Source organism: Saccopteryx bilineata, chromosome X (genome assembly GCF_036850765.1).
Source record: "Saccopteryx bilineata isolate mSacBil1 chromosome X, mSacBil1_pri_phased_curated, whole genome shotgun sequence".
Lineage (NCBI taxonomy): Eukaryota > Metazoa > Chordata > Mammalia > Chiroptera > Emballonuridae > Saccopteryx > Saccopteryx bilineata.
The window spans coordinates 127,839,939-127,854,723 of NC_089502.1; the positions used below are offsets into that span (position 1 = coordinate 127,839,939).

The window sequence follows — 14,785 nt, forward strand, 5'->3', positions numbered from 1 at the left end:
CGTTAGGAAGCCATTATCTCAGTCAGCTATAAGTTATACCAAATTGCTCAGGTGCAGTTTCAAATGGGGAGGGTAGAATATAACCTGGCCTAGTTTTGTGTTATTTAAAACATAAATTCGTTGGATCAAAAATCCAGTTCTGCTCCATATGATTCTTGAGGTAGTATATTAGCAAAGTCCTCAAAGAACATTTGAAGTCTTAGATCAATTTTAAAATTGTATACCTTAGCCCATAAATTATTCCTATTTATGGAGTTAAAAGCTTATAGAGTCAGTGAATCAATATATACCATAGTCGTTATTGCCCTACTCCCGGCCTCCCTGTGACAGCTGGGCCTGATGGGTGAGTCAAAAACAGGCTAGGCTCTTTACTCAAGATGTTCATGCCTGACCAGGCGGTGGTGCAGCGGTAGACCGATGCAGAAGACCCAGGTTCAAGACCCCGAGGTCGCCAGCTTGAGCACGGGCTCATCTGGTTTGAGCAAAGCTCACCAGCTTGGACCCAAGGTCACTGGCTTGAGTAAGGGGTCACTCAGACTGCCGAAGGCCCGCGGTCAAGGCACATATGAGAAAGCAATCAATGAACAACTAAGGTGTTGCAACGTGCAATGAGAAACTAATGATTGATGCTTCTCATCCCTCAGTTCCTGTATGTCTCTCCCTGTCTATCCTTCTCTCTCTCTCTCTTTCTCAAAAAAAAAAAAAAAAAGATGTTCATAAAATGCTTCAGGGGCTTTCAAATGGTTTCCACATCGGAATCTTCCCTGAAGCTTATCAAACACACAGCTGTCCAGGCCCTCCTGCAAACCCCGCTGTCTTAGTCCATTTGGGCGATAACAGGATACCACAGACTGGGCAACTTAAAAACAACAGAAGTTTATTTCTCATGGTTCTGGAGTCTGGGAAGCCCAAGATCAAAGCCCAAGATCAAAGTGCTGACATAGCCTCCTTGAGGTGAGGGCCTTCATTCTGATTCATAGCAAACACATCTTGCTGTTTTCTTATTTATTTATTTATTATTTTTATTTATTTATTCATTTTAGAGAGGAGAGGGAGAGAGAGAGGGAGAGAGAGAGAGGAGAGACAGAGAGAGAGAAGGGGGGGAGGAGCTGGAAGCATCAACTCCCATATGTACCTTGACCAGGCAAGCCCAGGGTTTCAAACCGGCGACCTCAGCATTTCCAGATCGATGCTTTATCCACTGCGCCACCACAGGTCAGGCCCCATCTTGCTGTTTTCTTTCTTTTTTTTCTTTTTTAACAGAGACAGAGTCAGAGAGAGGGATAGACAGGGACAGATAGACAGGAATGGAGAGAGATGAGAAGCATCAATCATCAGTTTTTTGTAGTGACACCTTAGTTGTTCATTGATTGCTTTCTCATATGTGCCTTGACCATGGGGCTTCAGCAGACCGAGGAACCCCTTGCTAGAGCCAGCAACCTTGGGTCCAAGCTGGTGAGCTTTTTGAGCTCAAACTGGCGACCTCGGGGTCTCAAACCTGGGTCCTTCCGCCTCCCAGTCTGATGCTCTATCCACTGCACCACCGCCTGGTCAGGCCTTGCTGTTTTCTTACATGGTGGAACGTTCTAGAGAGCTCTCTGGAGCCTCTTTTTATTTTTGTACATACGTATGTATGTATGTATTTATAGTGAGAGGAGGGGAGATAGTGAGGCAGACTCCTGCATATGCTCTGACTAGGATCCACCTGGCAACCCCCATCTGAGGCCAATGCTCAAATCAACCAAGCTATTTTTAGCACCTGAGGCTGATGTGCTTGGACCAACTTAGCTATCCTCAGCACCAGGGTCCAATGCTCGGACCAACTGAGCCATTGGCTGTGGGAGGGGAGGAGGGAGAGGAGGGCGAGAGGAAGAGGAGGGGGAGAGGAAGAGGAGGGGGAGAAGCAGATGGTCACTTCTCCTGTGTGCCCTGACTAGGAATTGAACCTGGTACATTCATATTCTGGGCCGATGCTCTATCCACTGAGCCAACCTGGCTAGGGCCTCTGGAGCGTCTTTTAGAAGGCACTAATTCACCCTCATGACCTATATACCTCCAAAGGGCACACCTCTGATATCATTACCTTTGGGAGTTAAGATTTCAACATACGAATTTTGGGGGAACACATTCAGACTATAGCATCAAGTCAAAATCTTGGGAGTGGGACCCAGTCGTCTTTATATTTTATAAGCCCCTTAGGTGGTTCTGATACTCATCAAAGTTTTCAAGCTAACCATGTGGCTGATGGTATTGCAGTAATGACCAGCACTACACTGTTCTCTATTGTATTGTATTCTATATAAGTTTACATGGCATCTCAGGAAGTATGGATAGGAGCTATATAGGCATACACATGTGTCTCCATAGATACACTACCCTCTTATTTGCATGTATGGTGTTGAAATATGCCTGCAGATAAATATACATCTATTATTTTAAGTTAGAGTAAACATTTATTGAGTATCTATATGTATCAGGCTCTGTTAATTCATCTAACAAATATTGGTTAAGAGCCTACTATGGGCCATCAGAAAATGAAACAAATGTCCCTGTCCTCAGGGAGTTTATATTTTAGTAGAGGAACACCAGCCATAAACAAAATTAAAGACAGTTTATGGTAAGTGCCATGGCAAGAAGTAAGTTGGGGGAGGGGATGGGGGCTGTCACTGGTGGCAGTGGGATAGCAACTTAGAATAGGGTGGTCGGGGAAGGCTTGAGGGAGGACGGGAGTGAGTCCCATGGATACTTGGAACACAGCTGCTCCAGGTTTGGGGAACAGAAAATGCGAAGCCCTGAGCTATGGAAGGGTCTTCCCAGTGGCTTCAGGAAACAGCAAGGGAACCAGGGGATGGGACAAAATAAAAGATGCAGCCAAAAATATACCCTGGATAGGATAATGAATAATATTTATTGCTGCATTTGTTTCAAAGCGCTTTTATGTAAATCTTCAGAACATCTGTTCTAGCCTGACCCGTGGTGGCGCAGTGGATAAAGCGTCAACCTGGAATGCTGAGGTCGCTGGTTTGAAACCCTGGGCTTGCTCGGTCAAGGCACATATGGGAGTTGATGCTTCCTGCTCCTGCTCCTCCTCCCTTCTCTTTCTCTCTCTCTCTCCTCTCTAAAATGAATGAATCAAGTCTTTTAAAAATCTGTCCTAAGGCTGACAGTGGAGGTTATTACAATCCCCATTTAAGGGTCCAGAAGGAAACAGATCTAGACAGGACAAGAGATGTGAGAATGATGAACTCTGCTAGAGCAGACTTAGTATTTCATAACTTTCTCCTCTTGATTGTGTGGCCGGATGTGCAGTGACTGCTTCTCAATCCAGGGAACAGAAGTCTGCTTGTGCATGTGTGCACGTGTGCACGCACGTGAGTCACACTTGGGTTACTGAGTACAATGATCTAGTAAAGGAATTGGAACTGATTGTTCAAATCATCTCTAATTCAGGCCTCTTGGTTCCTCTCCTTTTCTTTCTCCCTTCTGTCTCATCATTTGATCATTTTATTTCTAAATAGTAATTTGCACTGAAGGGTGGGATAGAGAAATAAAAAGAAAATGAAAGTCACATTAGTAGCGCGGAGAATAATTTTAATAAAAGCCACAGTGCAGAATGCAGTTGTAATTAGCACTAAAAGGAAATTCTGATTGCTGGTGGATTTCAGGTTGCTTAGCTTTCCTGATCCTTTGTTCCTGTAAAAAAAAACCAAAAACCCACCCCTGAGTTTGATTATGCAAAGCACCTCGGGAGACTGAGCTCCTTTTGTCTTGCTAAAGACCCACGTCTGCTGTGGATGGCTGTGTGCAGGGCCTAGGCCAGCTAACAGCATTTAATGCACTTTCCTGTTTTCAGTCTGCAGTGACGACCTGACCCACAAATTCAAAGGTTTCACCGTCATGAACGAGGCAGAGCGATACGAGGCTCTCAGACATTGCCGTTACGTAGACGAAGTCATCAGAGATGCTCCATGGACACTCACACCTGAGTTTTTGGAAAAACACAAGGTACTTCATTCTTCTCCATTCTCTGAGTAGCAGGATGAGGGAGTCTGGCTCTGGAGCCAATACCCGTAAAGCCCAAAGACTTCCACCTTCTAAGAGAGGTAACTTAAGGAACTGTCATTTGGTGTCACCTCTCTCCTGCCCAGTCCTGGGGACTGATACCCTCTGACTTCTTCAGTGTGGGCTCTGGAGCTAGCCACCCCCCCAGGTCCAAGTGTAGCCTCTATCCCTCCATAACCTTGAGCAACATGAGCTCACTCACCTAAACTGTAAAATGGGATGATATTGGTGCTCTCCATGGGACTGTTTTGAGGGTCTAACGAGTTCATCTAAGTGAAACGCTTGGAACACTGGCTGGCTCATAGCAAGAGCTCCAAAAATGCCATCATCATCATCGCCGCCACCGTCATTATCTGTGCTTATAGATTCACAGGCATCATTTTTCACAGAACGAATAAACACGCACCCAGAAGGGCAGGGGTCAGCTTTTAAGGAAAGAACTTCATATCTGTGATTTTGTGACCCTGAGACTCCTACTGATATAAGAGTTGTATTAGTTGGAAACATGAGAAATTCTTTTGATTTGCATCAAATTATGTGCTTTGTATCTCGCTACCAGCCCCACATTAGGAGCTATTCTTCCCTTTTATAAGCAGCACAAAAAAAAAAATAAGATTAAGCTGTTCTAAGAGTTTTCTTGTCTATTTTTAAATTCACGATGCAGAAGAGAATAGAGAACTCTGATAAATGTGCATCGGTAATAGCAGAAGAGACAATTTCCCAGCAAGAATAAAAAGGAAAAGGAAGAACTACAATATGATTTACTTCCAGCAATCACTAACACATTTTTACTAAGCAGCTATTGTATATTCAGCCCGTGCCAGGCATTATGGGGCTACTCACGATGGTGATGGCGGCAGCCCCTTTCTGAGTATTCAGCATGTGCCCAGCCCCGTGCCAAGTGCTTTGCCCTGACCCAAATCATCTTCAATTTCATGGCTACCCTGAGAAGTTGTTGTTATTGTTATATATTGGCCAGGAGGAGGAACAGAGTTTGAGTATTAAGAGTAAAATAATAACTAACATTTATCGAGTACTCACTGTGTACCAGTCATTATTTTTAAACACTTCACATAATACACTTCACATAATTACGTCACTGAATCCAGTGATTCTCAAGTGGGGGCAAGTTTGCCCCCAAGGGACAGTTGGCATTGTATGGAAAATTTTGGCTGTCACAACTAGAGGGGTGCTACGTGCATCTTATGGGTAAATGCTAGGAGTGCTACTAAGCATCCTAGACCTGACTTGTGGTGGCGCAGTGGATAAAGCATCAGCCTGGAATGCTGAGGTCACCGGTTTGAAACCCTGTCTGGTCAAAGCACATATGGGAGTTGATGCTTCCTGCTCCTCCCCCTTTCTCTCTCTCTCTCTCTCTCTCTCTCTCTCTCTCTCTCTCCTCTCTAAAATGAATTTAAAATATAGTGCACACAGACCCCCTCCCATGCCCAAAGGAAATATCAGGTCAAAATATCACTAGTACTGAGGTTGAGAAGTCCTGATTTCATCTTTCCCAGCAGTTTAGAAATTACACAGCAAGTAGTGGATGGAGGGGCAGTAATCCCCCCCGGGCAAATTTAACTGCTACTCCGAACTACTTCTCAAGGTGGAGTGTAGCTGTGTTACAACGGGCTTTGAAAGTGAGGCAGGGAGATTTTGCTTGATGTAGTAGCGAACAGGGAACTAGTGAAGATCAGCAGACACAAGGATGACAAAGAGAAAATTCTGTTGAAGGAGGATCTTCCGTATGACAGAGGAATGGCTTGGAGAGGAGCCTGCAGTGAGGAAGGTCAGGTACAAAGTGGCATCACTCATCCAGGTGACAGGCCCCTGTGTTAGTGGGGTAGCAGTGGAGAAGTGAAGCCCGTTCCAGAGTGTTAGGGCCCAGGTGAGCAGGGGAGGAACGGAGATGCCGTTGGCAGGGGCACCAGTGTTCCGGACGAATTAAATTTCAGGCAGGTGGATTTTAAAGTGGCAGCGAGGGGCAGCAAAGGAGAAAAGGGTGGCTGGGCCAACATGACAAGTTTTCCTGCTTCAGCCGCCTTATGTGCCAAATGAAATAGCAATATGCAGCCTACCTATCTACCTTACAAGGTAGTTATGAAAATTAAATGAGAAAAGAAATTAAATGCATTCCCATAATATAAATATTTATATAAGCTGTGACGTAAGTGTGAAGGCCTGTTGCCATCAGTGGGACAGGAAATGGAGACTTGGGTTCCTCATCATAGCAGGGTGACTGAAATCTGAAGAATGAATGAATTCTCTAAGGACAAAGTTTAGAGGCCAGGAAAAGCTGCTGTCAGAGGGAGGAGGAAGGGGGCAGCACAGGAGAGAAACCAATCTAGTTCCCATTATCTCCTGGAAATGGAGACAGTCGGAGATGTCTCGCAGTCCAGGATTTCAGTCCACATGATAAACTGCTTATTTCAATGGCTGTATTACAACTGCTTTATTTCAAAAAGGTGATTTTCAAATTGCAGACATGTTCATCCACCTCAGTGGCGACGTCACTCTTCTTTCTCTCCAACAGATTGACTTCGTGGCCCATGATGATATTCCTTACTCCTCTGCTGGTTCTGATGATGTTTACAAGCACATAAAAGAAGCAGGTGAGAGTTCTGGGTTTCCCTGTCTACGGCGGCACAGTGATTGGGTTCAGTGAGACACCGGCCCTCGACCTGCAGTGCAGACATACAGGGGATGGGCATTTCAGAGGTCTCCCAGGTAGCCTTTACAAGCCTCTGTTCACATGTGCTGAATGGGGCAGACACCACTTAGGTATTTATATAGGAATTAACCTGAGCCCCAAAGGACGCAACTTCCAGTTTGAGGCTTGTTAGAGTCCCTCAGACTAAAATCACAGACCCTACGGTTCAAAGGGCATTTTCCTCGTTCACAATGAAGTCCTCACAATGAAATTATTTTATGCACCCAAGAAAGTTCCTTTCAGAAGACAGACAACTGTCTAAGGAACGACCTGGACTCTTTGTCTGCGAAGTCAGTCCTGCTATATGTCATCTTGTCACATGATAATAATATCCTCAGGTACCACATGCAGAAGCCAAGAAAGAATGGATAAAGATTTGTAGATTCTGGTAAAATATTTTCTTCCCGAAACTGTTAAGTGTCGTCATAGAGGACAGACACGGTGCCCAAGCTTTGGAAGTTGTCCCATTTGTCACTAAGCATTTCTGTTAGAGACTCTGGTCAGCATGACGGAGTTGTTGGGAAGGGGGATGGAGAGGGGGGTTCCTCCTCCTGAGACTCCCTGGAGTGAGTTCTTTCTTCGAGGTCTCTGTCCCTACTCCTGTGCTGCTCACTGCTGGGGCTTCCGACCAGATCTGCTGTTTCAGCCTCAGTGGGGCGGCCGGGCTCCCTGGTGACAGTTACCCCCTCTTCTCCCCTCCCCCACTGATTTACCCGCGACTCATGCATTCTTGCCTCCTGTCCTGCATCGTGAGGAGGAAGGGTTGTTTTCTGTTCCAGGCTGACCTCTTTATCTGCACCTACCCTCTCCCTTCCCCGGACCGTTTCCTTTCCTTCTTCCTCTCTGCTCTCCAAGGCTCTCCCTCTCCAGGAGTTTAGTCTTAGCTTGCCATCAGGTGAAATCTACAAAAGCAGACTCACCCAAAGCCTTCCCCTGCTGTCCCTCTTTCCTGCTCCTCCAGCTGCCTCGGTGCCCAGCCCTCTCTCCTTCCAGGCAAGTTGCTGGCGCTCGTCCGGGTCATGCCTCGGCCCGCTTGCACTCGGACTCCTGTCTACCCTTCCTCAGCTCTGCGCTGCCTTTCAACCCACTGAATCCGGCAGCCTCATCTCAGTCCTCTGGGCAAACGGACCGTGCTGCCCGTTCTCCTCTCTCAGAGGCTCTTGTCCACCACTTCTGGGAACATGGCACTTCCCTTTGGTCTCTCTGAGACCAAACAAAACCCTGGGTTTTGTTATCAGTTCCTGTCCTGCGGCCCTGGCCAGCGTCTCCATGTCACCAGCCTGGGCTCTGTACCGCCTTCCACAGCCCTGCAGCCCAGCACACCCTGTTCAGCTCCTTTGTTCCGCTGGTCCCTGGGCTACGAGCACCCTTCCTCTGTGCTTCTGTGCGTGCTGCAGGCCCAGCTGAGGAGCCAGCGGAGACACGCCCCTCCCCCCAGCCCTCCCCGATGCTCACTGCACAGGGACCTCCCTTTCTGCTCCCTTCTCCTGTCATCCTGACGCTTTCTGGGTGTGTGTCCCTGGCTAGAATGGAGTGCCGCAGGCCGCGGCCATATCTCATCCATGTTTGCATCCCCAGCCCAGTGCCTGTACATTTATGGTGACATTTGTGCTGGCGGAACAAGCGTGCCTTTGTGAAGTGTGATGGTGCGTCAGCCTGAGACAGAAACCTCTGTCTGCAAAGCTCTTCTTAGCACATGGGGAATGGAGACACTTCCATCATTTGGCACCCTCCTTTCATGTGGGATCGTTCATATTATTTATAGGGATGCTAATCTGGTTGGAATTATATGGACTTTTGCATCCAATTTATTTGCTTTTTACTGGTATCTTGGCTCTGAGTCCCTCATACACCCCTCTACTGAAGGCGATGTTGACCACAAACATGACAGGCAGACCTCAGGGGTATTTCAGGTTTGGTCCCAGACCCCCACAGTACAGCGAGTGCAGTACCAAGCCGCCGGTCAGCCCCACAGGGTCTCGGGAGAGAGGGAAGGGAAGGGCTTGACATTTGACGTGTTTCACAAATGACTGTGATCTGAATGAAAGATCTTTGAAACTGGATCTAGGGATTTGCATTTCTCTTGCTCTAATTATAACAGGCGAGAGAACATAAATCAAAAATTATAGGTGCTTTTTTGGGCAAATGTAGAATGGGAAAGTAGTCTCTGCTGTACACTCACTATCCAATATTTGTCATTTTTCTGAGCTGAGGTTTTCAGTCAGTGTCACTGAATTGAAAATAATCGCCTAAGAATTAAAATAGTCATTGCTGGGATTTCTGAAATACCTGGCCTCCCCAGATTACTGTATATCCATTTGGATTACTTAAAAAGACAGATGGGGAAAAGGTAATCACTTCTATCCTCTCATAGGGTCAGATGGCTTTTCTGCCCCTGAAAATGGAGGTGCCGGAGATGGAAGGGCAGCACATTAACCTCAGTCACTCAGCGTCTCCATCCCTCTTCCCCTCAGAGCCCTGCCGTGAGGATCTTGGAGCGGGGAGAGTAAGGCAGGGGTGGGAGGGGTGGGTGTTTTAGCTAAAGGTAGGTGCAGAAGTAGATGTTTAATGTCTGGGTTTGCTTTCTATTTCACTTGCCATCAGACTTCTCATCTATAGATAGGCGCTGTGGGTACATCCACAGATACTTCCTACATCCGTTGAGCCATTATCTGGCATGATACTCTAGTGAATTAGCATATGCTTTACTTCAGGAGTTCAAGAAGTCTAGCAGACCCCACATTTATACTTGATCTGCCCCCATGGCTGACATTTGCCATCAGAGCCGTCTTCCCTGTTCCTGGAGGCCACTGGACCTGAACCCATGCTGGTCCTACCATCCCTCCCCCAGGCCTGTTGCCACTCCAGTCTTTTCCTGGTCCTCATGGACCTTCAGACTCTTGAGCTGGGATGGTCTCCTAGGAGTCACGAACCTGGTCTTCTATCCCTTCCTTGGCACGGCCGTCCATCTCCTGCGATGAGGAGCTCCCTGCCTCTGTGGCCTCTTTTGCCTTGGATGGTTTGGACTCTCACTGGTTACCCCATGAGTCCCCTGAATGCATCCCCAAGCCACGAATTGTTGGAGGGAAAATGGAATGCAAATATGAATAAGACATCCCCTAACCTTTGAGAGAGAGTAGAAACAGACATAAATAGTTTATTATACCAACATATTATAAGCCTATATTGCAGGCCATATAAAGCAGGCCGGGGAGGCCTGTCCAATGGTGGGAGTGTATGAAGAAATGCAGCATAATTGGAGAAAATCAGCAATGTTTCTGTAGTATAGGGTGTGTAGCGGGGACAGCAGAGATGGAAACTGGTGGGACGGGTGGCTTAGTCTTAATTCTATATGTCATATGGAGCCAGCTGCCACTCTGACACAGAGGGTACCATGAGCAGGTCTCTTATAGGGGAGGGATCGAATGGGGTATAAAGGTAATTTTTTTAACTGAACTTACTTAGAAGCCCTCATTTCCAGGAAAAAAATATGCTTGACATTTAAAGTAAGTCAGACTTTTCAAGGGTTGCATTTGTTTCTTTTTTCTTGAGGCAGAGAGAAAGAGAGAGAGAGAGAGAGAGAGAGAGACAGGAAGGGAGAGAGATGAGAAGCATCAACTTGCAGTTGTGACATTTTACTTGTTCACTGATTGCTTCTCATATGTGCCTTGACCTGGGGACTCAAGCCAAGCCAGCGACCTTGGGCTCAAGCCAGCGACCTTGGGATCACGTTGATGAGCCCGCGCTCAAGCCAGTGACCTCAGGGTTTCAAACCTGGGACCTCAGTGTCCCAGGTAAACGCTCTATCCACTGCGCCTCTACCAGTCAGGCTAGGTTTGCACTTAGCTTGTGGAGTTAACTTTGGGCTTCTTTCCTCCTGGGGCGATCAGGAGGCCTTTGTGATTTGGGGGCCTTTGTGTCGGCCTGTCATGGCGTAGGGATCTGATTGTTGCTGACCTTGCATTTTGGTATCAAGTCCTGCTCAGCCATCGCCAGTGGCCAGCGAACTCCCATCACAGCCCCCTGCCCCTGACGCTTAGCGGCTTTCCACTTTGGCCTGTAGGGTTCCCTTCCCCGCGCTGCAGCTGTGCCACCCAGCAGTCACGCTGATCGAAAATCCCAGCTACCTTCAGTGTTCTTAGAGTCACCAGGAACCTTACAAACGTCCTCCACGGTCAGGACGCGTCTGTGAGGCCATCCCCTCTCCACGCTCCTGGGGGCTAACAGGGTGTCGGCCCCTCTGCTCTGTGCTTCCCGAGGGGCTCTCCCCTGGCCTGGGGCAGGCTCTGTTCCTGTGCTCTGGCTCCAATACTTGCCCCCTGGTCCCTGTCTGGGCTCTGTCCCTCAGCCCCAGGAGGGGCTTTCTTCTCGCTGGAGGCAGGGAAGTGCGCCCTTTCCATCTCCTGCCTTTCCCACTCCAGGGCTGACAGTAAAACATTCTGTGCCCTGAGTCCACTCGGCCTTGGATCCTTGACAATTAAAGGGACACTTCTAGGATTTAGAAAACCCCTTTTACTCCTCAAAACCCTGGCTCTTTCAGGTGAAGGCCTTATGTTCATAACTATATGAGCCTTTACAAGAGTCCGTGTGGGAACTCAAACCTGAACGCAGTCTGCTGGATTCTTAGCTCCGTCCACCTTCCCTTGAGGTGGGAGAGCCCCATGCCACCCCCAGCAGGGCTGGTGGTCCCTTCTGTCCTGTGCTCTCCGGGCTCCCTTGGTGGTCAAGAGACCTGCCGTTCCCAAATCCCGGTCCTGTTTGTAAGGAGTTCCGAGAGGAAGCCCCACCCACTTCAGCCTGCAGCCGCTGAGGAACAGGTCTGGGGGCGGGGGGGCCAGCTGATGCACCGGTTACATCAGTTCGGGTCTGTGAAGACCTGAGCTGTGAGCGGCTGCCCCTTCTCGAAAACTGCCAGCAGGGCCTGGTAGACACCAGTGCTTGTCAGACGGAAATGTGCACATTTGGATCGAGTGGGCCTGGTGGGACCCGAAGTCCTCATTTCCGGTGAGCTCCCAGGTTGTTAGAAACTGTGAGTCTGTAGAAGTCTCCTAGAGCAGTGGTCCCCAACCCCCGGGCCATGGACCGGTACCAGTCCACAGAGAAAGAATAAATAACTTACATTATTTCCATTTTATTTATATATATTTAAGTCTGAACGATCTTTTATTTTTAAAAAAATGACCAGATTTCCTCTGTTACATCCATCTAAGACTAACTCTTGACGCTTGTCTCAGTCACGTGATACATTTATCCGTCCCACCCTAAAGGCCGGTCCGTGAAAATATTTTCTGACATTAAACCGGACAGTGGCCCAAAAAAGGTTGGGGACCACTGGCCTAGAGTAGCGAGAATCTAGACCAGGGCTTCTGGTTCACGCAGGGCCACCCCCCCAAGGTTAACTGAATCAGTGTTTCCTGGGGTGACAGATCCTTAGCCACCCGGAGGAGTAGATACAGTCATTCAGTGGTGTTTTTCCTTCTGGGTGAGTGGTCATTAGTGAGCTAAGAAAAAGTTGCGCCTGACCTGTGGTGGCGCAGTGGATAAAGCGTCGACCTGGAAATGCTGAGGTCGTCGGTTCAAAACCCTGGGCTTGCCTGGGCAAGGCACATATGGGAGTTGATGCTTCCAGCTCCTCCCCCCCTTCTCTGTCTCTCTTCTCTCTCTCTGTCTCTCCCTTTCCTCTCTAAAATGAATAAATAAAAAGAAAAAGAAAAAGTTGCTTTCTTGATTTTAGGGTGTCAAACCTCAAGTCCAGTTGCCTACATGTAGGAACAGTTCCAACAGTTTTCTAACTCCCTCTAAGCAACCCAGCACCCTGTTGTTGCATAAGAAATTACTCCCACAGTTAGTAGCTTAAAAGAGCCACTTTATTTTGCTCATGATTTTGGGGGGTGGGATTTCACCAAGGGCTTGGCTGGGTGGTACTTGCTTGGGGTCTCCTAAATGGTTGTTGTCAGATGTTGGCTGGGGCTGCAGTTACCTGAAGGCCCACCTGGGCTGGAGGTCCCGGATGGGGCAGTTCTGTGGCCGCCGACCCTGCTGGCTGGCCACAGGGAGCCCAGCTGGGCTTGACGCTAGAGCACCTTCACATGGCCCCTCCGTGGTGCGTGCGCTTCTTACAGCATGATGGCTGGCTTCCAGGAGGAGGCAGCTGGGGGCTGGCTATCCAAACAGATGCCACAAACTTCTGACCTAGCCTTGAAAGTCGCCTGGTGTCACATACCACATTTGATTTGTTACAAGCCAGTCACTAGGGCCAGCTGAGATTCTAGGGCAGCGGTTCTCAACCTGTGGGTCGCGACTCTGGCGGGGGTCGAACGACCAAACACAGGGGTTGCCTAAAGCCATCGGAAAATACATATTTATTATACAATACATACTTATTATACAATACATAGTTATTATACAATACATAGTTATTATACAATACATTTTTAAATAAAATATGTATTTTGGATGGCTTTAGGCAACCCCTGTGTTTGGTCGTTCGACCCCCGCCAGAGTCGCGACCCACAGGTTGAGAACTGCTGCTCTAGGGGATGGGAACTGTGCCCATGTTGAATTCACTGCAATTCCCATCTCCGAGTTGAACAGTCAGGTGGTATTTGACTTCCTGTGGGAGCACAGGCATAAGACTGTGTGTGCCTTCACACGCGCAGGAGCCTTGCTTGCGGTCCGTTGATCTGCTCAGCCTAGTCCTCACCAAGGAAGAGCCCAGCAGAGCTCTGTTTGGGGACCAGGGAGAGGAGGCCAGAGTGCTCACTGTGGGAGAGAGATGCTCAGAAATGGTTTAAGCATCCATATTTGGCTTTAGGTGTATTTTGAAAGTCAGAAATTCCTCTAACTGAAGCCAGAGATATCAAGGGCATGAATGAAACCTTACAGCACTCTGCTTTGCTTGTCAGAGCCACATGTCAGAATCCTGCGGCAAAGCTGGATGGAGAGATGGAGTTTAGATGAAGTAGCCTGGAAGGTCCACATTACTCATCATCATTCTAATACTGCCTACTACTGCTGAAACTTTCCCTCATTGACATGTGCTTTGCTGCTGCTTAAAATAGCTCCATAACCAAACGCTGCAATTCCGAAAAGCATGATAAAGAAGGTTCTCTGATCATGCTCATTACTGAATATTTTTAGCAGAGCAATAATTAGGATGTGGAGGAAGCCGGGTGCCTCATTATATCAGCAGAGGGCTTGGCTTCTTTCAGAGACCTACCTCCTACCCAGCCAAAGCAGATCGCTCCCAACGCCAACTTTCAGTTCCTCGGCCATAGGACTTAACCCTGTGGCTTCAAAGAAAGGGTGAGCTCATGCCACCAGTGTCTAAGTGATTTGTTAAAGTCCATTAACAGCTAGAGAATCGTAATACTTCAGCAGGCAGGGGTGGGGGGCAATATCTCTGCTGAAAGACGGGACATACTTCTCACCAGAAAGCTCTCTACTGCCCCCACCAGGGGAAGGCTGTTACTTCAAGCCCCCCTAGCTGGGGCCCACTCAGTTCCCCAGCTCTGCAGCTGGGTCACTTGGGTGCTATTTCTAGCCAGGCATTTAGATCTTTGCATTTTCTGCCTTCCACTTGGTTTTCTGGAGTCCACCTTTTAAGAAGATGATAAAAGTTTTCGGTCTAGTGGCAACCCCAGCCCTGTCCTCTGAACCACAGAATCTTCTAAATTAGATGCTTTGTCTCTAACATCAACAGTACCACCCTGCCACTGAGACTGCGAGTGTGCAGATAACATCAAAAGAGAGCGCCACAGGGAGACTCTCGGAGGGGCCAGAGACTTAAAGAGTCACCCATGTTGATAGATGCAGAGAAAACTGGACTTGGAAAGGCACTAAGAGAGCAATATCCATCTGGGCATTCATTCAACACGTTTCTACAGTGCCTGCTTGTCACCCTGCGCTGAGAATGTAGAAGAGAGTGAGACGCGAGCAGTTCCTTCCCTCGTGTAACTTATATTCAATCAGAAAGGCAGTTACTGCACAAGTTATTGTCCAAACACCTTGGAC

At 48.0% G+C, this 14,785-nt stretch overlaps 1 protein-coding gene across 5 annotated transcripts in view; it reads left to right on the top strand.

Annotated features, from left to right (window-relative positions):
• PCYT1B (phosphate cytidylyltransferase 1B, choline) overlaps positions 1-14,785 on the top strand; it is an 84,969-nt gene that overhangs the window by 48,863 nt on the left and 21,321 nt on the right. For all 5 annotated transcript variants that reach the window (XM_066249288.1, XM_066249283.1, XM_066249284.1 and 2 more), the window contains 2 exons: positions 3,854-4,005; positions 6,596-6,674. In XM_066249288.1, coding sequence (XP_066105385.1) covers positions 3,854-4,005; positions 6,596-6,674 — 231 coding nt within the window. The remainder of the gene's footprint in view (positions 1-3,853; positions 4,006-6,595; positions 6,675-14,785) is intronic.